This window comes from Pipistrellus kuhlii, unplaced genomic scaffold (assembly GCF_014108245.1).
Source record: "Pipistrellus kuhlii isolate mPipKuh1 unplaced genomic scaffold, mPipKuh1.p scaffold_m20_p_1, whole genome shotgun sequence".
Classification (NCBI taxonomy): domain Eukaryota; kingdom Metazoa; phylum Chordata; class Mammalia; order Chiroptera; family Vespertilionidae; genus Pipistrellus; species Pipistrellus kuhlii.
Genome location: NW_023425404.1, coordinates 34,400,192 through 34,426,163, shown reverse-complemented (window position 1 = coordinate 34,426,163; position 25,972 = coordinate 34,400,192). Strand labels below are relative to the sequence as shown.

At 39.8% G+C, this 25,972-nt stretch overlaps 1 protein-coding gene across 11 annotated transcripts in view; it reads right to left on the bottom strand.

The window, feature by feature from the left end:
* Nucleotides 1–25,972, bottom strand: part of CSNK1G1 (casein kinase 1 gamma 1) — a 123,403-nt gene that overhangs the window by 70,377 nt on the left and 27,054 nt on the right. For 10 of the 11 annotated variants that reach the window (XR_004988190.2, XR_006741647.1, XR_006741648.1 and 7 more), the window contains exons 2-4: nucleotides 21,842–22,243; nucleotides 14,281–14,321; nucleotides 6,556–6,625 (exon numbers count right to left, since the gene is read on the bottom strand). Coding sequence is in view for 7 of the 11 variants with exons in the window: in XM_045581635.1 (XP_045437591.1) it covers nucleotides 6,556–6,625; nucleotides 14,281–14,321; nucleotides 21,842–22,022 (292 nt within the window). In the remaining 4 variants the exon portion in view is untranslated. Of the gene's footprint in view, nucleotides 1–6,555; nucleotides 6,626–14,280; nucleotides 14,322–21,841; nucleotides 22,244–25,972 lie in introns of those variants that run through there. The other variant, XM_045581642.1, reaches the window with a different exon arrangement.

The window sequence follows — 25,972 nt, the reverse complement described above, 5'->3', positions numbered from 1 at the left end:
TATATATATATATATATATATATATATATATATATATATATATATATATATATATATATATATATAAAAGCTTAATATGCAAATTCTCCCTGTGGAGTTTGACAGGGAGACCAATCGCTTGCTATGACATGTGCTGATCATCAGAGGGTGCCGCGAAACAAAAGAGGGCTCCATCCAGCAGCTGGCAGCTGGGGAAGGGAGGCCCTGGTTGGCAGCTGGGAGGCCCCAATCACTGGCCAGGCCTAGGAACCCTGCCTGTGCACTAATTTTGTGCACCAGGCCTCTATATGGGATAAAACCGTTGTGAGCTGGAAAAATGTTAAATTGAGTATGTATACACTCTTTTAAGTAAAAGGACTCTGAGAGCATAAAAAATTCCCTTAACAGCCGGGACCGGTTTGGCTCAATGGATAGAGCGTCGGCTTGGGGACTGAAGGGCCCCGGATTCGATTCCAGTCAAGGGCATGTACCTTGGTTGCCGGCATATCCCCAGTAGGGGGTGTGCAAGAGGCAGCTGATCAATGACTCTCTCTCATTGATGTTTCTAACTCTCTATCTCTCTCCCTTCCTCTCTGTACAAAAATCAATAAAATATATATTTTTTTAAATTCCCATAAGAGGAAAGTAAGTTTGGGACTTACCATGGTGATTATCATACAATTAATACAACACTGATGATTGAAGAAAATAATAAGAAAGATGGTTATAACTGCTGATTCCAAGGCTTACAACTTTAATTACCAAGATTAAATACTGCTATTCTTTCTTGTGAAGTTGGATCATTGTACCAAACCAATACTGAAGCTACCAGCAGGGCAGGCAAGTTCCAGGGAATCCAGAGTCAATATTTAAGTCCCTGACTCCTAATCTTGTGTACAAACTATAAAAACTACATCTGAAAAGCATAGTTATGTCCAATGCCAAAGCCTATTGTGCCATGACAAATCAAAACACGGTGATGTAAGAAGGAATGAAGCAGAAATAAGACAAAACTGAAGAATATATTTGGTTTAGAAACAGAGACCATCTAAAACTTTGACTTTCCAATAATCAGGGAAAAATAATAATTTCTCATAGTCAATTACATATAGTTACAGAGTAACATACACTACTAAAAGCTTTTCTTTGTAATAAATTTAGAAATTCTCCAGCAATCTCAGGTTCAAACCATAAATTGCAAATAAAAACATATCTTGCCCCCAGCCATCCAATGATGGGAAACACTAGATAATGTCCCCATTTGATTCACAGCTCATTGGATGTCCATTTGCCAGTGTTATATTTATAATACTAGAGGCCCGATGCATGAAAATTCATGCACTTGAGTGGGAGAGGGGTCCCTCTGCCCGGCCTGCCCCCTCTCACAGTCTGGGAGCCCTCCAGGGTGGGAGGCAACCTGGCAATCAAGGGAAGGTGACACCCTCATCACACTTCTGCTGCTGCCACTGTTGGCTGCGCAAGCCTCAGCTGGCACTCGTTACCTGAGCCTTGGGGGACTGTGAGTTTGCCTGCACCTTGGGCTGTCCCTGGGAGGCTGTGCAACCGCCATCCAAGGCTTGCCTGCACCTTGGGCCGGTCCTGCATGGCTGGGCAGCCAACATCCAAGGCTTCCCTGTGCCTCCTGCCAGCCCTGGGCGACAGGGAGTTAAGAGGACTGGGGGACTCCAGAGGCAGGTGTGCGGAGTGGCTAGGCCTGCCTGGGGATGGGCCCAGCTATGCTGTGCACCTGCCACCCCAGCAGGGCTGAGGGGACTGGGAACTGCCATCTTGTGGCTGTGGGTGCCGCCATTTTCGAGGGTGTGACAGTCAATTAACATATTCCCTCCTTATTGGCTGTGGGCACCACCATCTTTGTGAGGTTGTGATGGTAAATTAGCATATTCCCTCTTTATTAGATAGGCTAATTAAATTCTAAAAAAATAAGTTTATATTTTCTGAAACTGAGGAAGATACCAACTATAATATAAATGTATACCATGATGTTTCTTATACAGTAATATATGGTCTTTAAGAGTTTTGTGTTTTTTGCCGAAACCGGTTTGGCTCAGTGGTAGAGCGTCAGTCTGCGGACTGAAAGGTCCCAGGTTCGATTCTGGTCAAGGGCATGTACATTGGTTGCGGGCACATCCCTGGTAGGGGGTGTGCAAGAGGCAGCTGGTCGATGTTTCTCTCTCATCGACGTTTCTAGCTCTCTATCTCTCTCCCTTCTTCTTTGTAAAAAAAATCAATAAAATATATTTTAAAAAAAAAATTTGTGTTTTTTTAATATATTTTTATTTCAGAGAGGAAAGGAGGAGAGAGTGATAGAAATTTCAATGATGAGAGAGAATCATTGATCCCTCCTGCAGGCTCCTACTGGGGACCAAGTCCACAACACAGGCATGTGCCCTTGACCAGAATCAAACCTGGGACCCTTTAGTCCACAGGCTGATGCTCTGTCTACTGAGCCAAACCATCTAGGGCCTTTAAGAGTTTTTATTGCCCTAGTCATTTTAGTTCAATGGATAGAGTGTCAGCCTGTGGACAGAAAGGTCCTGGGTTCGATCTGGTCAACGGCACATGCCCAGGTTGCAGGCTCCATCCCCAGTAGGGGGCATGCAGGAGGCAACTGATTAATGATTCTCTCTCATATCTCTCCCTCTCCCTTCCTGCCTGAAATCATTACAATATATAAATTTTTAAAGTTTTTATTTTTTATTTTTTAAATATATTTTATTGATTTTTGTACAGAGAGGAAAGGTGAGAGATAATCAGAAACATCAATGAGAGAGAGTCATCGATCAGCTGCCTCTTGCACACCCCCACTGGAGATATGCCCGCAACCAAAGTACATGCCCTTGACCAGAATCGAACCCAGGACCCTTCAGTCCCCATGCCGACGCTCTATCCATTGAGCCAAACCGGTTTCGGCAAAGTTTTTATTTTTAATACAATCTTAGAGTTCAAATAGGTCTTTAAAAGTCATGTATTCTAGGCCTAAGTTAGTTTGGCTTACTAGATAGAGCACATGTGTTTGACAAATCCATCCCGCCAGGCCTTGCAATGTGGCCCGCACCGCGCTGTCATCACTGCACTCCGCTGCGTTTCCATCACAATGACAGTTTATGACTGTTCAGTAAACCATTCGGCCCTCGATTTAGGCTGGATTTTAGATTTTGGCCCCTTCTCTGATTGAGTTCAACACCCCTAGGATAGAGTGTCAGCCCTCAGGCTGAAGGGTCCCAGGTTGATTCCAGTCAAGGACAAATACCTCAGTTGCAGACTCAATCCCCTGGTCTGGGCACAGGTGGGAGTCAACCAATTGATGTGTCTCTCTCTCTGTCCCTCTCCTTCCCTTCCACTCTCTCTAAAAATTAAAAAACAATGGAAAAATATGCTTGGGTGAGGATTAACAAAAAAGTCATGTATTCTAACTTTTTACCCAGTGCACAAATTGGCCTCACAACATCCAGAACGTATTACTGTTCAGCTTCTGCCTGGAAACTGCCCACCCTCTAAGAGACAGGAAATCAATCTTATTACATAAAATAGCTTACTTTGGTTCACAATTTGCTTTTTAGTTCCTATAAGAAGGTGTTCAAAAAGAAAGGGAACAAGGTATTGCCTCACTTTACTATCATTTGTTGAACTTAAGCTTGAAACTGTTAACACACAGCTCAAAGAAATGGAGACAGAAACGTTGCTTGGTGATGGAGGAAGGTAAGAGAAAGACCATAAAGCCACTGCTGCAGGGCAAGAATTGCTTCTTACTGTCTGTCTGGTGTGGCTCAGTGGTTGAGTGTCAACCTATGAACCAGGAGGTCAAGGTTTGATTCCCCAACAGGGCACATGCCTGGGTTATAGGCTTGATCCCCAGTAGATGATGTGCAGGAGGCAGCAGATCAATGGTTCTAATCATTGATGTTTCTATCTCTCTCTCTCTTTCCCTATTCCTTTCTCTCTGAAATAAAAATATTTTTTAAAAATTGCTTCTTAACAACTGGTCATCCGTCTCTGTTTAACTACTCCTAGCCATAAAGTTTATTGCTCTTTACAGTAATTCATTGTTGGGAATCCCAGAGCATTGGAGGTTCTTCAAATTTGGGCCAAATTTTTCCCTTTTTTTATTTCAATGGAACACTGTTGAGCCCTCTGTTACAAGCTCAGAGGCATTTGCAACAAGTGCTACATGCTGCCCCCTCTACCACTAAAGTAGCAATCCCTATATTTCTCTTACCTTCCTCCATCACCAAGGAACCAGTTTCTGTCCCCATTTCTTTGAGCTGTGTGTTAACAGTTTCAAGCTTAAGTTCAACAAATGATAGTAAAGTGATGCAATACCTTGTTCCCTTTCTTTCTGAACACTTTCTTATAGGAACTAAATAGCAAATTGTGAAATAGTAAGCTGTTTTATGCAGTAAGATTGATTTCACAGAGGAAAGGAGAGGGAGAGAGAGATGTTGTAACATCAATGATGAGAATCACTGATTGACTGCCTCCTGCATGTCCCATACTGGGGATCAAGCCCACTACCCAGCATGTGGCCTTGACCGGAATGAACCTGGGACCCTTCAGTCTGCTGGCTGATGCTTTATCAACTGAGCCTAACCAGCTAGGTCTGAAAGGCAATTTTTAAAAAATTTTTTAAAAGTTATCTTTATTGTTGAAAGTATTACAGATATCCCATCAACTCCCTCCCATCCAATGATCTACCTATCCTATATAATAAAAGTCTAATATGCTAAGTATCTAATCTTCTGGTCGGCTATTCAACCAATCAAAGCATAATATGCTAATGATATGCTTAAGGCTCTTCAACCACTCACTATGACCTGCACTGACCACCAGATGACAGACTCTCAGACCTGCAGGTTAATTTGCTGCTGGGGTAATCAGATACTATTTAGTCATTCTGGCTGATTGGGACTGAGCGAGATGGGTGGACATGCCCTGGAGCCCTACCACATCTCTCTCTGCCCCAATCGTGCACTGGTGGGGATCCCTCAGCCTGGCATGTGCCCTCTCACAATCCGGGACCCCTCAGGGAATGTTGGAGAGTCAGTTTTGACCCAATCCTGCAGGCCAGTCCGAGGGACCCCAATGGCACACGAATTTGTGCACCAGGCTTCTATCATAGTTTAATAATATTGATATTTATAGTGCATGCAGAATGCCAAAACATCAAGAATCTGCAATGCTCTCTTGTATTTGGGGATAGTATGAACCCAGCAGCACAGATGTTATCCCTATTAACAGGTTCATCAGATTTAGGGGTTCATATTAAAAAGGGAACATTGGCCTAATTTGGTTTATTCTATTGGCAAGGACTTACAGAGGAAATTCTGCAAACTGGCCTTGTCATTTTCCTTGGGTCTACCCAAACTTCTAAGTTAGGCTGAATCTATAATGTTTTCACCTGTGCCCTAAATTTTTGAAAAATGTAAAAATATGTTTATCATAAGTGAGTTTTGATAATTATTATCCTGAAATTTACGGCCAACTTTAAAGTTTAGTTCTATGCAGTCAGTTGGCAATCTTAAATCTTATGCCAGGCACACTCCATATTTAAGGATACCATCAATGAACAAACAGTATATAATAAGAAGCTACTTTGAACAAGAATGCTTGTTAGGTTCAATGAAAGACAAATGCCTATCCTCGCCTGCTTTGGTTATGACTATGGCTAATTATTGCAATGGTCAGAGTATAAGACAACTTTAATAACACCAAGAGGCTCTTATAGAATTCTCTATATTCTAAGGAAGTGTAACTCAAATTCCTTCAATAGTACCTTCAACAGTGACACTTGAAATAGAAACCATTTAGTCATTCACATAAAACTGTCATATTGAAGAAAGCACAAAGCAAAGGAATGTCTACTAATATCAAGTAATGCTGAATCCCACCACTGAAGGATTTAATCTCCTGTGCTAAGTATCCTATAGGTACAACCTCCTTAAGGTTGGTAACATTTACTAAGTCAAGATACTTTTCTGGAAACCAGGAGGATATTTTAAAAATTAGAGCTTTTAAGTTAAAAAAACAAAAAACAAACAAACAAACAAAAAGCATGTTTAAAAAAATTACAATCTTAAATCCTCAAAGGTTATATAGGTCTTCCAAATTAATGAAAACAATGAATAAAATGACAGTGTTATGCTATATTTCAGACAAGTAATTTATAATATGTCTTTAAAATGGATATATAGCCTCAATATGGTAAAATATAGCTTGCAAATTAGCAACCACTCTTCCTTTCTTTTAGTATAAATAAAGAGATGGAAAGAGAATAAGTAAGCTGCCAAAATGCAAAACCCCATACTAGGTATATTTCAGGTGGGCAAAAGCTTTCAAAGGTTGGTTTACAGGTACAGTAATAGAATCACAGATCCCCAATCAACTCAACTGCTCCTCCAAGAGCCAAAGACCAAGTAACTTTGAAACTATATTTATTTACCTACCTAGTAAGCAGAGGAGATATGTGTCTGGTAAGAGAGTAAAGTCAAGAAAATGTGCAAATTTTTGGGCTTCCAGCAATCTATATCTTAGTAAATGGAGAAAACAAACTTGACTTACCTGCACTGCCAAGCTGTTTATAAAACCTGTACTCTAAATGAAGCTGTGGAGCACGTGATTTTATTGGTTCCTGAAACCCAAAAAAGAGAGATCAGATTTAGACAAGTGGAATTTTTCTATTTTTATGTTTTCAACACTAACCAGAGTTAAGATCACTTAATATTTATTTATTAACTTTTTTTAATTTTAAATATTTTTTTATTTTTCAATTATAGTTGACATACATTATTATATTAGTTTCAAATATACAATCCAGTGATTTAGACATTATATAACTTACTAGGTAATCATCCCAATAAATCTCACACCAATCTGACACCATACATAATTATTACAATACTAGAGGCCCAGTGCACGAAATTTGTGCATGGGTGGGGGGTGTCACTCATCCCAGCCTGCACCCTCTCCAATCTGGGACCCCTCGAGGGCATCCCTCTCAAAATCCAGGACTGCTGGCTCCCAACTGCTCACCTGCCTGTCTTCTTGACTGCCCCTAACCACTTCTGCCTGCCAGCCCGATCACCCTCTAAGCATTCCCCTGACAGCCTGATTGTGCCTAACTGCTCCCCTGCCAGCCTGTCTGCCCCTAATTCCCCTCCCCTGAGGCCTAATCACCTCTAACTGCCCTCTCTTGCAAGCCTGGTCTCTCCAAGCTGCTCTCCCCTGCAGGCCTGGGTCCTTCCCAATTGCCCTCCCCTGCAGGCTTGACCGCCCCCAGCTACCTTCCCTTGCAGGCCTGGTTCCTCCCAACTGCCCTTCCCTGCTGGCCTGATCGCCCACAATTGCCCTCCCTTGCAGGCCTGGTCTATCCCAACTGCCCTCCCCTGCTGGACATCTTGTGTCCACATGGGGACAGGATCTTTAACCACATGCAGACAGCCATCTTATGTGTTAGAGTGATGGTCAATCTACATGTTCTTTTATTAGATAGGATAGAAGCTTGGTGCACGGTTTGCCCTGAAGGGTGTCCCGGATCAGGGTGGGGGTTCCCTTGTGATACAGGGTGGCATGGACGAGGAGCCTGTGGTCGTTTGCAGGCCGGGCCATGCCCCCTGCAACCCAAGCGGAGGCCCTGGTATCTGGGGTTTATTTATCTTCTACAATTGAAACTTTGTAGCCTAGAGTGGAGCTAAGCCTTCTGCTTCCTCCTTAGCAGCAGCCATTTCTGTTGGGGTTTACGTATCTTCTATAATTGAAACTTTGTAGCCTGGAGCGGAGGCCTGGGCCAGCCAGGGTGTGCGGAAAGCTTGGTTTCCTCCATTGCCAGGGGCAACCCTAGCCTTCCGCTCTTTCCAGCTCTGAGGCTGCTGCCATTTCTGTTTGGATTTATTTATCTTCTTTCATTGAAACGTTGTAGTCTTGAGTGGAAGCCTAGGCCGGCAAGGGCAGGCGGAAAGCTTGGCTTCCTCCATTGCCAGGGAAACCCAAGCCTCCCTCCTGCTGTCTGTGGCCATAGCCATTTTGGTTGGGTTTATTTGCATATTTGCTCCTGATTGGCTTTATAGGCGTGGCTTGTGGATATAGCAGAGTGATGGTTAATTTGCATATTACTCTTTTATTAGATAGGACTAGAGGCCTGTTGCAGGAAGATTTCTGCAAGAACAGGGCTTCCAGCGAGCTTCCCTCCCACCACTGCCACCTCTCATGACCCCCTGTGCTTTCCCTGCCACCTCTGCCCTCCACCCCCCACCCCAGCTTTTTCTCCCGCCTCTGCCACCCCCCACACTTTCCCTTCCGCAGCTGCCCCTCCCCCTGTGCTTTCCCTCCCTCCCACCACCACCACTGCCCCGTGCTTTCCTTTCCGTCGCCCACTGCCCACAGCTGCCGCCACATGCTGCCACCCGCTGCCACCTGCCTCGCTTGCACTTTCCCTTCTGCAGCTGCCTTGTTTTTTGCTTTCCCTTCCTCTTCCTCTATGCTGTCTTTAGTCTTCACTTATCCCTCCCTCAGTGTATGCAAATTAACCGCCATCTTTGTTGGGTTAATTGCATACTCACTCTGATTGGCTGTGGGTGTAGCGAAGGTATGGTCAATTAGCATTTTTCTCTATTAGTGTAGATTATGGGCTATATTCTCTAATTCTCTATGCTATACTTTACATTTTGGTAACTATTCTGTAACTACCAATTTGTACTTCTTTATCTCTTCACTTTTTTCATCCATAAGATCACTTAATATTTTAGAGGTGATATCTACATATGATAGCATTTTCTTACCACAATTTCTCTCTGAAATCACAGCTAGGGAGAAGATGAAACCAAATTACATATAATTCCTTCCATAGATATTTAAACAAAAATTACTCAAGGATAGTTCTCCCCTCATCATCAAGTGTTCTCCTGAAATGTATTATCCTAGGAAACCAGATGTCAAATCTTTTAATTAAATACCAGCATGTATTTCCTGCTGGTTTTATTATGAACTTGGGCTTACAGTTTTATTATTTTTAGAAAAAAATGACATTCAGAAAAAAAAAAAAAATCTGAAGTAACTAAATATGAGTCCCTATCATTTTACAGAGAAGCACTATTAACATTTTGGTGAATGTCCTTCCAAATAGTTACTAATATATATAAATTAGTGACCTGATGCATGAAATTGGTGCTTGGGAGGGAGGAGTGTTCCTCAGTCCAGCCAGCACCCTATCCAATCTGGGACATCCCTCTCGCAATCTGGACTGCTGGCTCCTAACCGCTCACCTGCCTGCCTGCTCACCCCTAACCATTCTGCCTGCTAGCCTGCTTACCCCCAACTTCCCCGAACCCCAGGCCGGCCTGATAGCCTACAACTGCCCTCCCCACTGGCCTGCTCACCCCTAACTGCCTCCCACTGCCTGTTTGCTTGCCCCCAACTGCTCCCTTCCCACTGGCCTGATTGTCCCCAACTGCCAGCCTGATTGCCCCCAACTGCCCTCCCCTCCTGGCCTGATCACTCCTAACCACCTCTGCCTCAGTCCCACCATCATGGCTTTGTCTGGAAGGACATCCAGAAGGTCTCCCGGTCTAATTAGCATAATAGGCCTGGTACACAGGTGAGGTTTGGCTGGTCTGCCCTGAAGGGGGTCCTGAATCAGGATGGGGGTCCATTTGGGGGGCGTGGCCAGCCTGGGCCAGGGGCTGAGGGCTGTTTGGGGGCAGTTTGCAGGCTGGTCAAGCCCTCAGCTTTGTCCAGAAGGACATCCAGAAGGTCTCCCAGTCTAATTAGCATATTAGCCTTTTATTACTGTAGCATAGACTAAAATTTTTTTTAAATAAGTGTAATCATGCTCGATTTGCTGTTCTGTAAATGTGCCTTTAAATTCGACAATGTGAGAATGACATCTTTTCATGGCAGTAAGTAAAACTGTGTGTGTGTGTGTGTGTGTGTGTGTATATATTTATTTTTATATATATATATATATATATATATATATATATATATATATTTTTTTTTTAATCCTCCCACAAGGATATGTTTTTATTGATTTTACCTACCTATTTATTTATGGTTAACCCTCACCCAAGGTTATTTTTCCATTGCTTTTTAATTTTTAGAGAGAGTGGAAGGGGGAAAGACAGAGAGAGAGAGAGAGAGAGAGAGAGAGAGAGAGAGAGAGACAGACATCAATGGGTTGCCTCCCAGTTTGAGCCTGCAACCAAGATACGTGCCTCTGACCGAATTTGAACCCAAAATCCTTCAGTCTGCAAGCCCATGCTCTATCAACTGAGCCAAATGGGTTAGAGCTTTTACTGATTTTAGAGAGAGGAAAGGAGAGGGAGAGAGGGGAACATCAATGTGAGAGAAACATTGACTGGTTGCCTCCCATATCCTCCCCAACTCCAACCAAATGGGGCTGGACCAGGGCTGTATATTACTTATTTTTTGTTTGTTTGTTTATTGTATATTATTTTAATGTCTAGAGTACTCCTCTGTATATGTATGTACACACACACGAATTGCTTTCAGTTTTCAATATTGTGAATGTAAAAAATTTTTATGTATATTTAGCTTTACATTTAAGAAAATTAGATTATATATGCAGTTAAAATATGTGAACAATATGGTGATCAAGTTTTCAAAAATAGTTTCTAAAGACCCCAGAGATAGAGTAACTGAACTTTCACACTTTGCTCTATAACAAACTTCAAGAATTGGCTGATTAATTACTCTGTATTGACAGTATACCAGGCAATTAGGTAACAAGAAAATCACACACTACCCTAAAGATATACCTGAATACTCATTAGGATGGCTATTATCAAAACCACAGAATATAAGAAGTATTGTTGGGGATATGGAGAAACTGGAATCCTTGTGCAATGCTACAAAATGGTAGAGCAACTGTGGAAAAGAGTATGGCAATTTCTCAAAAATTTAAACATGGAATTACCATATGATACAACAATCCCACTTCTAAATATTTACACAAAAATATCAGAACTCAAATTGATTTTTTAAAAATATATTTTTATTGATATCAGAGAGTAAGGGAGAGGTAGAGAGAAACATCAATCATGAGGGAATCATTGATTGGCTGCCTCTTGCATGCCCCCCACTGGGGATTGAATCTGCAACCCAGACTTGTAACCTGACAGGAAATTGAACCGTGACCTTCCGGTTCATAGTTTGATGCTCAACCATTAAGTCACGCTGGACAGGCTCAAATTGATTTTTGTACATCCATATTCATACTGGCATTAACCCCCATAGTCAAAAGGTGGAAGCAACTTGGGTTATCTATCAACAACTAAATGGATAAACAAAATGTGGGTACATTTTGTTTCACACATAAGATGGAATATTATTCAGCAATAACAAGAACATTCTGACACATGCTATAACATGGGATGAGCCTTGAGGACATTATGTTAAATAAAATAAGCCAGTTATAAAAGGACTTATAATCATCCCACTTATAGAATAGTTAAATTCATAGAGACAGAAGGTTGAATTGTGGTTGCCAGGGGCTGGGGTCAGAGGAAAATGGCAAGTTAGTGTTGAATGGGTATAGAATTTCAGTTGAGGAAGATGAAAAAATTCTGGAAATGGATAGTCAACAATGTGAATGTACTTAATATCACTGAACTGCATACTTAAAAGTGGTTAAAAAGGTAAATTCGAGATAGTAATTTCTTATCAGATATATGATTTTTAGTACTTTCTCCCTCCCATTTCCTGGATTGCCTTTTCACTCTGTTCAGGCTTTTGATATTATATAAATTTTTAGTTGTTTTTTAAAAAATATATATTTTATTGATTTTTTTACAGAGAGGAAAAGAGAGGGGACAGAGAGTTAGAAACATCGATGAAAGAGAATCATCGATCAGCTGCCTTCTGCACACCTCCCATTGGGGATGTGCCAGCAACCCATGAACATACCCTTGACCGGAATCGAACCCAGGATCTTTCAGTCCACAGGCTGACGCTCTATCCACCAAGCCAAACCGGTTTTGGCAAATTTTTAGTTTTTATAAAATCCACCTTATCTATCTTTTCTTTTTTCTCACCTGAGGATACCTTTTCCATTGGTTTTTAGAGAGAGTGGAAGGGAGAGGGAGAAACATTGATATGAGAGAGATACATCAATTGGTTGCCTCCTGGATAGACCTTGAACAGGGCCAGGGATGGAATCTGCAATGCAGGTATGTGCCCTTAACTGGGAAACAAACCTGAGTTCCTTTGGTGCACAGGCTGGTGCTCTAACCACTGCACAACACAAGCCAGTGCTTATCTATCTTTTCTTACTTGTGCTTTTAGTGTAATAACCAAAAAGCCACTGACAAATCAAGTCATGAAGTTTTTCCCTACATTTTCTTCTAGGAGGTTTTCAGTTTTAGCTCTTAGGTTTAGGTCTTTGAACCATTTTGAGTTAATTTTTCATATAGTGCAAGATAAAGGTCAACTTCATTGCATATGGATATCCAGTTTTCCCAACATCACTTGTTAAAAAATATGTTCTTTCCCTATTAAAAGGTTTCTTATCCTATTTTTAGATAGGCTCAAAGAAAGAAGATTCCACAGCTTTCATTGATAATTCATGCTGATATTTAAAAAGTTCTTTATATGTAACTGAAATCTCCACTACTGAAATTGAAGCCTATTTCTCTTATGCCTTGAATAACAGGTAAAATAGCTTTGCAATAATCTGCAAATACTATAATAGCTATCTTCAAATGACAAAATTTCAATCACTTCTTAAACTTCCTTTATTCAGGCAAAGTAATTTCAATTATTTTTACCTCTCCTCATTGGTCCTATATTTTAGCTCTCTGATCACCTTTGAAAGCTCTTTCGGAAACCACTTGAAATTTTCTGCATTATTCTTAAGATACAGAATCTATAAATTACAGAATTCAGAAGTTTCCTTGAAGTTGTCTAGGCTATCCCTTTACTTTATGGAAGGTTTCATTGAAATCAATTCATATATACTGGAATATGGTACATCCTTACATAAAGTTGTCAATGGGTTTTTGGAACTGCAGCAAAACAATGTATAAAGAAATCAATTTTATCATAGGCTATCTAATAAAAACAGGAGTTAAGTTCCTAGGACAACTCATTAACATTTTAATGAAATGACACTGACCAAAACATTGTTCAAGGATATGCTGTATCATATCCCTAAGGAATCCTAAAGAACTCATACCCTTCTTTAATTGTAAAAGTAGCAATCATTAGAACTGGACTTCAAGTTTCTCAAGATTCTTGTAGTCAAAAGAAAAATACAGAATATTATATTGTAAAGTCACTTCTTTATTCATTTAGCTCTATAGATAAGGAGGGAATCTCTCTTGATCTCCATTTGGTTTTAGATCTCCCACTGTATTACCATCAAAGCAGAATACTAAGGAATTTGTCTATTAGCAAAATTACTAATAATTCACAAAATTACTAATAATTCACCAAATAGAAATAGTAATGACTGATAGATCTTCCCTTCCCCAGAGTCTGCCGCCAGGACATCATGGAGACATTGAGCCACCAATCAGCACATGCCCTGGGCCCAACCCCTTCCTGTTTCTCCCATCAAATGACAAGTTCACCACTGCACTGTGTTGCTGCTCTCCCAGTCTGCAAGTCAGCCAGGTATATGCCCTTGACTGGAATTGAACCTGGGACTTTTCAGTCTGCAGGCTGACACTCTATCCACTGAGCCAAACCAGTTAGGGCTGATTTTATCTTTTAAAACACATGTGTCAAACACAAGGCCCGCGGGCCAAATCCGTCCCGCCAGGCCTTGCAATGTGGCCCGCACCGCGCTGTCATCACTGCACTCCGCTGCGTTTCCATCACAATGACAGTTTATGACTGTTCAGTAAACCATTCGGCCCGCGATTTAGGCTGGATTTTAGATTTGGCCCCTTCTCTGATTGAGTTCGACACCCCTATTTTAAAAAGTGCTGTGAAAAGTATAAAGTTCACAAAAATTACTACAATAGTTTTGCAGTGATTTTTTTCTTCTTCCAGTAATATTTTTATTAACTATTTTTGAATCACTATGGCTAAACTATAGTTTAGCCATAGTGATTCAAAAATCACTATGTCATTTAATGCTATATAGTATACAGTGATTCAAAACTATAACACTATATATAGTTGAAGGAAAATGACTTTATGGGATCATATGCAAGATAAAAAAATTAATATTTTGTAAATGCTCACAATTATTTCCTGTAAAAAAAAAATATATATACGTGAAGGTGAGAGCACCAATATACACCTAGTACAAATATAGATTCTACTCACCAGTTTGATAGCTACATATTCATTGGTGTAGAGATTTTTACCTAGAAAAAAAATGTATGTTTTAGTGACACTTATTCTGGGAAATACAAAGCAAAATCTTAGCTTACAGGGTCATGAGAAAGGTCACATTCCCAAAGCTGTTCACATATATAAAACATGATTTATAACTGAAAAGCTAAATAAAGATGGTAAGACCCAGCAAGACAAGAACAAAAAACAGCTTGAGAACTTGAAAAATTTAATTAGAAACAAGAATATTTTTAAAAAATCTATTTACCTCTCTCACGTATGCACATTTTTTTTTAATATTCCCTAACAATTATACCATGAGATTAACCAAGAAAAAAAAAATCCAGAATTTCAAAGATACAGAGATTTTAACTCTTGGCACAATAAACACATACCCTCATTTTTCCAACTCACTGACAAATGGGGATTTTATATTTTTTATCATGTATTTAGTGTCAATATTAGTTGGTATAAAGAACAGTGTGAAATAAAACCAACTACTGTCCTAATCACCTTCTGGAAAACTTATCTACTGTATATAAGGAAATTATTCTCAAAGCTGTTTTGACCCTTCACTAGAAACTCTAGCTCTGTATCTTTCACTATGTGCAGGAAACAGCTCTCCAACAACATTTAAAGATCTTAAAGTTCTTCCTAAAATAAAAACAATTTTTCCTATCAATCTCTCTGCTTGTATAAATAAAATCAATATTTTCCTAAACATTTAGAATAGGAATTAGCAGTGAGGATGAGGATAAGAGCAATAACTATCACTAAGTGAGCCCATATTACATGTTGGGTACTTAGCTACCTTCACCTCCCTAACCCCAATGATTCTTGAAAGCTTTAATTCCTCCCTAGTGTTTTGAATACAATATATAGTCACTGCACTGGACTTTACATTGCTTCTTATTTATTTGAACTATCTTAGCTAGACTACAAATACCTTGAGGAGTAGAGATTTTATCTAAGAATTCTGTCAATGTCCTATGCTGCTTAAGACTATGCTCTACACATCTCAGACCCCCAAACCTTAACTTACTAAAAGTTACTTGTATAGACATCAAAATATAACTAAACTACAGAACCACCATCACTCAGAACCACTTGAAATTAGCTGAGTGGAAGCCCTACAACTAAGGATATAAAGAAGCCACATCCAGACTGGTAGGAAGGGCGAAAACATGGGACGGATGGTATACCAAACAAACATGTGGCAGATAAAAATTAGGATAAATATCTCAGCTGTGGAAGTCAACCCTGAGGAGGGAGGGGTCGCAATCCAGGGATCCAGTACCAGAAAGAGAAGTCCCTATAACTTCTGGCTGTAAAAACCAGCAGGGATTAGCCTGGCTGAGTAGCTGAGCTGGTTAGAGTACTATCCCATATTCCAAAGTTGTGGTTTGATATCCAATCAGGGCACAGACAGGAAACAATCAATGAATACACAACTAAATGGAACAACAAATTGATGTTTCTCTCCTCTCTCTCTCTCTCTCTCTCCCTCTCTCCAATAAATACACATACAAAATAAACAAAACAAAACAAAACAAACAAAAAACACAGTGGGGATTGTGGCTGAGTGAGACAAAGGGCTGGCTGTTAGAGTCCCAAACAGTTCCTTCTAGCCACCTCCCGCAAGAGTAAAAAAAATAAGAGGATTTTAATTTGAAGAAGGTAAAAAGGCATCTTAGGAGAAGAAACTACATGAGCAATCTAACAAAAAATGAGAAGTAGATGGTATAGGCTGAAATTGGTTTAGCCACAATAAAACAACTTTACTATATTACAGAAATTATACACATATTTCTTTAGAGGAGAAAGCGTTTAAAGAAACCCCGGCACTTTGGATTTGTTTCTTCCAGAGTCTGGGGGGGAGAGGGTTTCTCACTCATCAGTAGGTAACTTTTTCTCATTTTCCCCAGGTTCAGCCAAGAAGGCCAGTTTTCAGTGTAAGTTCTCCTTCAACAGTGTAAACCTTCCATCTCCCGTGAAGATGGAAAAGGGAAGCTGCAGGGGGAGGTGATGCCAGGAATGAAAAGGTTTAGATATCCAACTGCTTCACATAAAGACCTGCAACCATGCTTCCTGTTTTGGGCTCCTTTTGCATCCTAACATTCTGAAGTTTCTAGTGTCTCCAATTCTTGAGCCTATCTGGTGTATTTTATGTTAAAAACTGGCCTACCCTTTTAATCATTCAGCTTTCTCTGGACTGCTAAATCAGCTACTACTTAGCTATCTGCTTTCCAGCTTCCAAAATTTTGTTAACATTTCTCATCTGTTTTTATCTACTCTCCCAATTTTTTATTTTTATTTTTATTTATTTGGTTCCTTTAAAATATCCCTTTTCTGGCCGGGACTGGTTTGGCTCAGTGGATAGAACGTCAGCTTGGGGACTGAAAGGTCCCGGGTTCGATTCCAGTCAAGGGCATGTACCTTGGTTGCGGGCATATCCCCAGTAGGGGGTGTGCAAGAGGCAGCTGATCGATGACTCTCTATCATCAATGTTTCTAGCTCTCTCTCTCTCTCTCCCTTCCTCTCTGTACAAAATCAATAAAATATATTTTTAAAAAATATCCCTTTTCTAAATACACTTTATAAAGAACTGACGCCCTGACTGGTTTAGCTCAGTGGATAGAGCGTTGGCCTGCTGACCGAAGGCTCCCAGGTCCGATTCTAGCCAAGGGCACATGCCTGGGTTGCGGGCTCGATCCCCAGTGGGGGGCGTGCAGGAGGCAGCCAATCAATGATTCTCATCATTGATGTTTCTATTCATCTCTCCCTCTCCCTTCCTCTCTGAAATAAACAAACAAATAAATGAACTGAGGCAGCGCCCACTTCCATAATCTCCCATATATAGTACAATAAGCTATGCATATCTTTTTACCTCAGACACAAATTTCCTAAGGACATGAAGAATGTTCCACTAATCTTTTTATCTATAGCAATAAAATAGTATCTGATATATAATAGGTAGCAGATGTCTGGTGAAGTGAATCAAACTGATTTGATATACAAAGAAGGTTCTTCTGAGAAAGTTCTAAGGTAATAAAAAAGAAAGCTGGTTATCAAATTATGGATAATTCTAAATGCAAATATAGGTCTTCTGATTTTATTATTCAACATGCTGTGAAACCACCAAAGATCTCGTAAGCTAAGAGGAAAAGTTGTGTTTTTAAAGTACTCATCTGGACCCAATATAATAAGGTAAAAGAGAAGATACCTACAAGTAAAATAAATAGGTTTTTATAGAACATTTAAATGATATCTACCACATACAGTGTCATTATGAAAATTACATGAGTTAGAATATATGAAAGTACTTTGTAAACTGCAAGGTGTTAGATAAGTCTAATTTTTTTTAAGGTATTATATGTGGATAAGTCTAATTTTTATTACCTCCATTATTGTAGGTATGAGACAATACTTTCTGAAAAGAGAATGACTTAAAAACTGGATTTATAATCAAGATATTTTGTTGTTCCACTTACTTATGCATGCATTGGTTGCTTCTTGTATGTGCCCTGACTGGGGATTGTACCTGCAACCTTGGCATATTGGGACAATGCTCTAACCAACTGAGCATTTTGAAGAAAAGGCATTTTGAAGAAAAATCTAACCACATGTAAATATGAGGGATAAGGAAAAGAGAAGGGTCAAAAGTTATGTTCAATCAGTGGAGAACAGAAAGAGAATCAAGAGAGTAGGCAATGGTCATTTGACTGCACCAGGATAAATCCTCCCATCTAATAAAAGAGTAATATGCAAATTGACAGTCACTCCAACACACAAGATGGCTGCCCCCATGTGGTCAAAGATGGCTGCCCCATGTGGACACAAGATGGCCAGCAAGGGAGGACAGTTGTGGGTGATCAGGCCAGGAGGGGAGGGCAGTTGAGAGGCATCAGGCCTGCAAGGGAGGGCAGTTGGGGGCAATCAAACCTGCAGGGGAGGGCAGTTAGGGGTGACCAAGCCAGCAGAGGAGTGAAGTTGTGGGCGACTGGCCTGGCTACTGGGATGGGGCCTAAACGGGCAGTCGGACATCCCTCGAGGGGTACTAGATTGAAGAGGGTGCAGGCTGGGCTGAGGGACACACACCCCTGTGCATGAATTTCATGCACCGGGCATCTATTATCTGTATAAAAGAATATAATCACAGAAGTATAATAAATGAAACAGCCTCTGTAACACCAAACATGATGGCTAATATATCACAAATTGCTAGCTTGCTTCCATTTGCTTTTTTTCTCTGAGGGAATCAAAGAACTGAACACATGTCACCATCTGACAAAGCAATTATCCTTACACCAAAGAGGCTCTAGAGGTGACTGGATAATTCTCTTGAGCTATGCATTACTTTAATGAATTCCTTTGTCAGGAAACATTGTTTAGACCCATGGTCGACAAATTCATTAGTCAACAGAGCCAAATATCAACAGTACAAAGATTGAAATTTCTTTTGAGAGCCAAATTTTTAAAACTTAAACTTCTTCTAACACCACTTCTTCAAAATACTCACCCAGGCCATGGTATTTTGTGGAAGAGCCACACTCAAGGGGCCAAAGAGCCGCATGTGGCACATGAGCTGAGGTTGCTGAACACTGATTTAAACCAAACAGGACAACACAAATTGCTGCCACATGTGGAAAGCTAGACAATCATTCAACCATTTTCCTGAGTGATAGTACTCAAACTTTTGCTCTGGAAGAACTTAATTACATAGAGTTAAAATTCTGTCCATTTAAAATGAATGACTGCTTTAGCTAAATATTGATATATCTGATATATGAGAGAGAGGCAGGCAGTTTAATGGGTAAAGAGTGCCATTGATGAGATGGCTTTCAGCTATGGATTCTTTTAGTGTTGATAGAAAAAACAAAACAAAATAAAAACCTGCATTACATAGTTTTTGGAGCTTAAAAAATTGAGTTTATACCTAAACTCAGCCCATTTGAAACAGCAATCCTGGATGTGATGCTGCCCATAAAAACCACTACATGAAGACTTCCTGTTTCAGTAAGTCACCTCAGAGACAAAATTTACCATAAGCTTCATCAGACACAGCATTATTTCAAAGAACCAGCGTCTCAGTTCTCAGTCATACCGATAAAGGGACATATAGCCTCAGGTTCTCAGGTTTAGTTAGATCTCTAGCTGTCACATTATCTTGCCCTAAAGTGAAAGTAGCAGTTTATAAGTTACTACCTAGAATTTATAAAAATTAAAATCCAACCAAAGAACTTGAGGCAATTAATAGTTAAGTTTTTTGTTTTTTTTTAAATCCTCACCTGAGAATATTTTTTCCATTGATTTTTTAAGAGAGTGGGAGGGGGGAGAGAGAGAGAAACTTAAGTGTGAGAGAGACACACCAAATGGTGGCCTCCCGCACACCCTGACCAGGGCCGGGGATTGAGCCTGCAACCAAGGCACATACCCTTGACCGGAATCGAATCCGGGACCCTTCAGTAATTGGGAAGCAGCTCCTCCTGAGGAAAGGTGAAAAGCTGTATAAGGATCACTGACACATACTCTTAATATCTAAAATCAAACTTTAATCCTTTTGTACAAATGATATGCCTTTAAAATAATTTTAACACTTATTTTTCTTTATTATTGAGGTATAACTAACATGAAGTGAAGGGCACAAACCTTAAATGCACCAGCTCAGTGAATTGTTACATATCCATACACATAACCATGTAACTATCTTGGGAGAGAACGTTTTCAGCACCCTAAAAAGTTTTCTTGTGCCTCTTCCCAATCAATAAACCTCATCCATACCACCCAAAGTAAACTATTTTGATTGTAATAACAAGAAATTAGTTTGGCCTATGTTAAATATCTACAAATGTAGGTAATTATATAATAAACCACTCTTTTGTGCCTGCCTTCTTTTGCTTAACATTACTTTTGTGATGTTTTCTTGCATGTATTAGAATACTAAAACCTCAGTTCCTGAACTTAATTCATTCCAAAGGCTGTTCGAGAAGTGATTTGTTTGAAAAACCAAATCATTTTTTTCCTATAAGGAATAATGTAAAGTGAAATAATTTGTTCCAGACCCCTGTTTTAACCTTTCTTATATACAGTATGTCTAATGTACTGTTTTTCTATAAATAACTTTTTCTATAAATAATTTGTTCCAGACCCGTTTTAACCTTTCTTATATACAGTATGTATAATGTACTGTTTTTCTATAAATCAACTTTAAAAACAAAAAAATAAGATATAAATAAAAATTTAACAAGGAAATGAAATGTACAGTAAAAAATGAAAATTTAATAAGCAGTAAAAAAAAAGCAAAAGATACATGAAAATATTCACAGCACAATATCCTGAAATGTTAACAGCAGTAAACTGACTCATATCCTCACATTTTCTCCTTCGCTGCCTGAGAGATGTGTGACAGTTATCAGCATGAAAGGGTTGTTGGGTCAAGAAGCAGAATTGTTTGAGTTGGAGAAAGGTTTGACTGAATTCCCCCAAGAGCCAAAGTCTCCTATAAGGAGTCTTCATAATAGGTCATAGCCTCAATGTTTATGAAGAAAAGGAAAACACTTTAGCCTAAAAGGGAACCTCTTCATTCTTGAAGCTGAAGTTCAACTTCATAAAATCTTTCATTTTCTCTTCTTCATTCTTCTAGGAGGTGAATTATAAACAAACAGCCAATATACCCTCTTCCCAATTTCAAACTGGTTGATTTTGTCATTAGTCATCATCTCACTCATAAATTTATACTTTAAATAAAAAAATTTATTTCCGCATACCCTGGACAGTGTTGCTCAATGGTTAAAGTGTCGTCCCCTACACTGGTTCGATTCCAGGTCAGGGCACATACAAGTTCGATCCCCGATTGGGACATGTGCATGAGGCAACCTATCAATGTTTCTATCTCACATTGATGTGTCTTCCTCCTCCCTCCCTTAAAATCAATGAAAAACATATCCTCATGTGAGGTTTTAAAAAAAATCAATTTCCTTGTTTGGGAAAAAACATTTACATAATTTCTCCCTGAAATTTTAGCCCAATCCTAATGCTGGGACTTCCAGAAAAAAAAAAAATGTATAGTATCAGTTGGAAAGCCTTTCTAAACAATATATATATACCCTTGAAGATTAAATTTGGGTATTATTGCCTTATCAGGGGCAAGGTCTGAATTAAAACAAGACCTTACTCTCTTCTCAAGGTGTGGGGTTCAAGGGCCAGCAGCATCTATAGTACCTGAAAGTCTGTTAGAAAGATAGCATTTAGGACTCTAACTTTTAGGCCAACTAAATCGGAATCTTCATTTTATTGCTATCTGTATGCAGAGCTTCCTACATCAAAATATTGGTGGAAAATGTAAAAGCTTATATACACATAGACATGAACCTTGCATAATAATTATAAACTGGTAATGACTATCCCATTCATAAATTCTTTGGTTCTTAAGAGAATTCTTAATTAAGAGAATTTCCCATAAAATTAAAAACCACTTGCTGTGAAAGACACCACTGCTTATTATAGCTACTGCTGTAGTTAGTGGAAGCCACGAACATAACCAATTTCTTACCTAATCTGAGCTCTCCGAAGTTCCCACACCCTATCTTCTTGCCAACCCTGAAGTTGGGTCCCACCATAAGAACCCCAGAGGATGTTGAGGAGCCAGTCGGTCGGGAACAGTGTGCACTCCTTGGTGCCATGGGTTTAGTGGTCCGTTGTCTTTCATCCTTCTCCCTACTAGGATGGTCCATTATCCTACACGGCAGAGTCTCTCCACAATGAATAGCCTCAGGCTGTATACCTCTCTTCAGTACAAAAGTATGTCCAAATGAACCGTAGTCAGAGAAACATAGAAAGTTCTTTTGGCACCATATTTATGCTTCTAATGTATCTTTGAGGGATGAAAAACCATTGGACTCTTCTTGTAGGACATGTAGTCTGTAGGTCTTGAGCATAAAGGATATTTTGTAACCTAGGTAAAAATCAAGAAAACAGTTAAAATTAAACTTTAAAACAAATTGAGAAAGTTACCACAATGGATCTTACCCAAAAATGAGCCAAATGGTTAGTTTTCTGGACCTGGCTTTGGTTTTATATCTTCCAAGTTTAGCCATCTGGACTAGTTATTCATCAAGTAACATAAGCTCAGTAGGTGTTCACCATGGTAGCAAAGGGAACACACAAGCCTTTAATATAAAAGGCTCTCTTCTAATACTATACATATGACCCCCAAAAAGTTATTTGTTAGCTTTTTTATCACTAGCTAACAGAAAGATATGGGAGGGTTAAACCTAGTTAAATAAACTGAGGACAAAAGCTCTTTTAATTTGGACAGAACTTATTCAGAAATGAGGTTACTCATTCTCCCCCTCCTCCACCTCCACCGTTTATCAAGCACTGACAGCAATCACACAATTCAAGACAAGCTACTGAATGACTGAGACTTCTATAAAGGAATTTTCAAAACCCTAGTAGTACTAAGCAGTCCCAGACTAAAATTTAGGAAAGTTCAACTTTTGGTCTAGTTTCACTGTGGACTAAGTATACAAAGACAAAGTACCTAAAACTAATCCTGTGCACAAATCCAAAGTGAAAATAAAGCTGAGAAACAAAGTTTAAACAAACCTCATCCCTGTGGGAATTCTCGACTAAGTTCAAAACAATGTATTCAATGAGGTAATTTTGATGCTATTTTTTATAATCCACGTGAATATCCTTAACAAAAAAATATTCTTACCACTAAACACATAGTTATGCTTCACTTTCATTAAATAATTTGAAAGAAGAGCTGCATGGTTATGTATGCAATAAAGCAAATTTAGACAAAAAGATCAGGGTGATGAGATTAGGTCAGCAATTACTGCATTTCCTACATGAGTAACATTATGAATTTATATTTTTCCTCATTCTTTTCATATTTTCAATTGTATCTAATATTCTCCAATTATCTTCATTTACCTAAAGTTCCTCAAATAATATTAGTAAAATGGAAATACAATTTAAGATCTTAGATAGTCCCATCTTAACTGGTGGGAGTGTGTCTCTATGAGAAACTGTCACGCAATACTTTCTTCCCTTATACTATAAAAAATTTTGAAGATAGAAAAAGTATGTTAGCCTATCCAAAAAATTTTGAGCATTCAACTAAATTCCCAAATTTTCATAAATTATCACTCATGTAATATTTTCATTTACAAAATATGGAAAACTACCTTGTCTGTTGCTCTTCATATCTTATTTGTGTTCACTGTACTTTTCTAACAAATGGAGGTTATTTTTATAATGTTTGTCATTAATTTTCTCCATTGCACTGAGATTTGTATAACATTATGTGGAGAAATCACCCACAGCTCTCCTTTTCCATGTACAGTTGTATATATGCATTATAAAATCACAGCACTCAATGTTAGAAACCTGCAGAAAGCCAAAAAGTGCCTTCAGCTGAAAAAAGGATAATTTTAACACCTGCTTATAGACCAGAACAATAACTTTATTTCCCACAAATATGGCAAAAACTCAACATTTAAGATACTGACTTTCTGCCCTAGCTAGTTTGGCTCAGTGGATAGAGCATTGGCCTGTGAGCAAAAGGGACTGGGTTCAATTCCAATCAAGGGTACATGCCTGGGTGGTGGGCTCAATCCCCAGTAGGGGACTTGCAGAAGGCAGCAAATCAATGATTCTCTCTCATCATTGATGTTTCCATCTCCCCTTCCTCTCCCTTCGTCTCTGAAATAAATAAAAATACATTGAAATAAAAATCAATTTTCTAATGTATGCATGAGATATTAGTACATTCTAATCCACAGTTAACATTAAGTGCCCTGTCAGTCACCGATGACTGACATTATACTTTCCAACTGGAAGACAAAACAGGCTAGGTGCTTATGCATTAATGAAAGATAGTCAATACCACTTTATGGAGGATCCAAGATGGCAGCTTAGGTAAACACACCTAAACTGCTGCTGAGCACAACAATTTAAAAACTACAACTAAAAGGCAAAATGTCTATCACCCAGAACCACGGGAAAGCTGGCTGAAAGTAACTCTACAACTAGACAGAAAGAGAAAGGAGCATTCAGGGCCCACGCGCACGCGAGACGGGTTGGCAGCGGATCCCAGCTAATGGAGGGCATTGCTTTCTTCAACCCTGAGAGAGATAAGCTCCCGATCTCTCTGAAATCAAGTTTCTGGAAAAAAGTTGGACTGTATGCCATCAGGTCGGAAAGTGAGGGTGACTTGCTTGCAGAGCTGCGCGCAAGAATAATTGTTTGCTGTGCTGGGGCGCAAGATGCAGGGACATGATCAGAGAGGCAGAGATGGCTGACAGGCAGCCATCACTGTTGGCCATGCCCTAGCCTAGTGATGCCCTGAGACAGCCCCACACACCCAAGCTCCAAGCAGCGGCTTTTGCATATGAATGGCCTTCTCTATTGCAGTCTAACCTAGCAAACTTACAACCTGGTGCAGACAGCTCCAAAGCTTCCAAGCTCCAAGCAGGGAGGAGAGGACTGTGGTTCTCACTGTAGCTCCTACAGGGTGGCCTCAGACAGTAGCTGAACTGCATCCCATTGGAGATCCAGAAGCCAGTGTACCTAGTGCTCAGTGTGAGATACCAGATTTCAACTCCTCACATCCATTAGTGACACATTCGGGAGGAGGACTCAGTGAGCACCAAAGCCCCACTGAAACAAGGCCTGTACCATAAGCGAGTCTCCAGAGCAGCAGTTCTTCCATTATAGACACAGCGGGTCCTCACAGCCAATTGGCCTGGAAGTCAATTCCTCCCAGTGTACCAACAGCAATCAAGGCTTAACTACACCAAGACTTTGCACTCAGCCCACAAAGGGGTGTACCAAGAGCAACAACCTTGGGTGATTGGGAAAGCAGAGCTACTGGCCCCTATAGGTCACCTACCACAAAAAGCCACTCCATCAACACAGGGAGGCAACCAAAATGTGGAGACACAGAAGCATGTAACGAATGGGAGAGATGGAGAAAAGTAAACTACTGGGCGACACAGAGTTCAGAATCACATTTATATGGTTACTCAAGAACCTTCTAAAAACTGCTGAGAAACTTGAAAAGACTTTCAAGGACCTTAATGAGAATACAAAAAAAAAAAAAAAAGGGGGGGGGGGGGGAGGACCAGTCAGAAATTAAGGACCAGTCTGAAATAAAAAATATACAGAAACTCAACTTTAGATTAACATACCCCAAGAGTCAAACCAAAGATCTGGAATATGAGGAAACAAAAAACACCCAATCAGAGAGGTAGAAAGAAAGAAGAATCCAAAAGTGTGAGGATAGTATAAGGAGCCTCTGGGATGGTTTTAAGCATACCAACATCTGGATTCTTGGGGTGCTAGAAGAAGAGAGAGAGAGAGGAGGGTATTGGAGGCCTATTGAAAAAAATAATGAGGGGGGGGGGGAATGAGGAACTTTTGTAATAATATGAACAATAAAGATTGATTTAAAAGAAAAAAAATAATAATAATGAGAGAAAACTTTCCCTACATGGTGAAAGAAATAGACTTACAAGTCCAGAAAGCGCACAGAACCCCAAACAGAGAAATCCAAAGAGGACCACACCAAGACACTCATAATTAAAATGCCAAGAGCAGCCGAAACCAGTTTGGCTCAGTGATACAGAGCGTCGGTCTGCAGACTGAAAGGCCCCAGGTTTGATTCCAGTCAAGG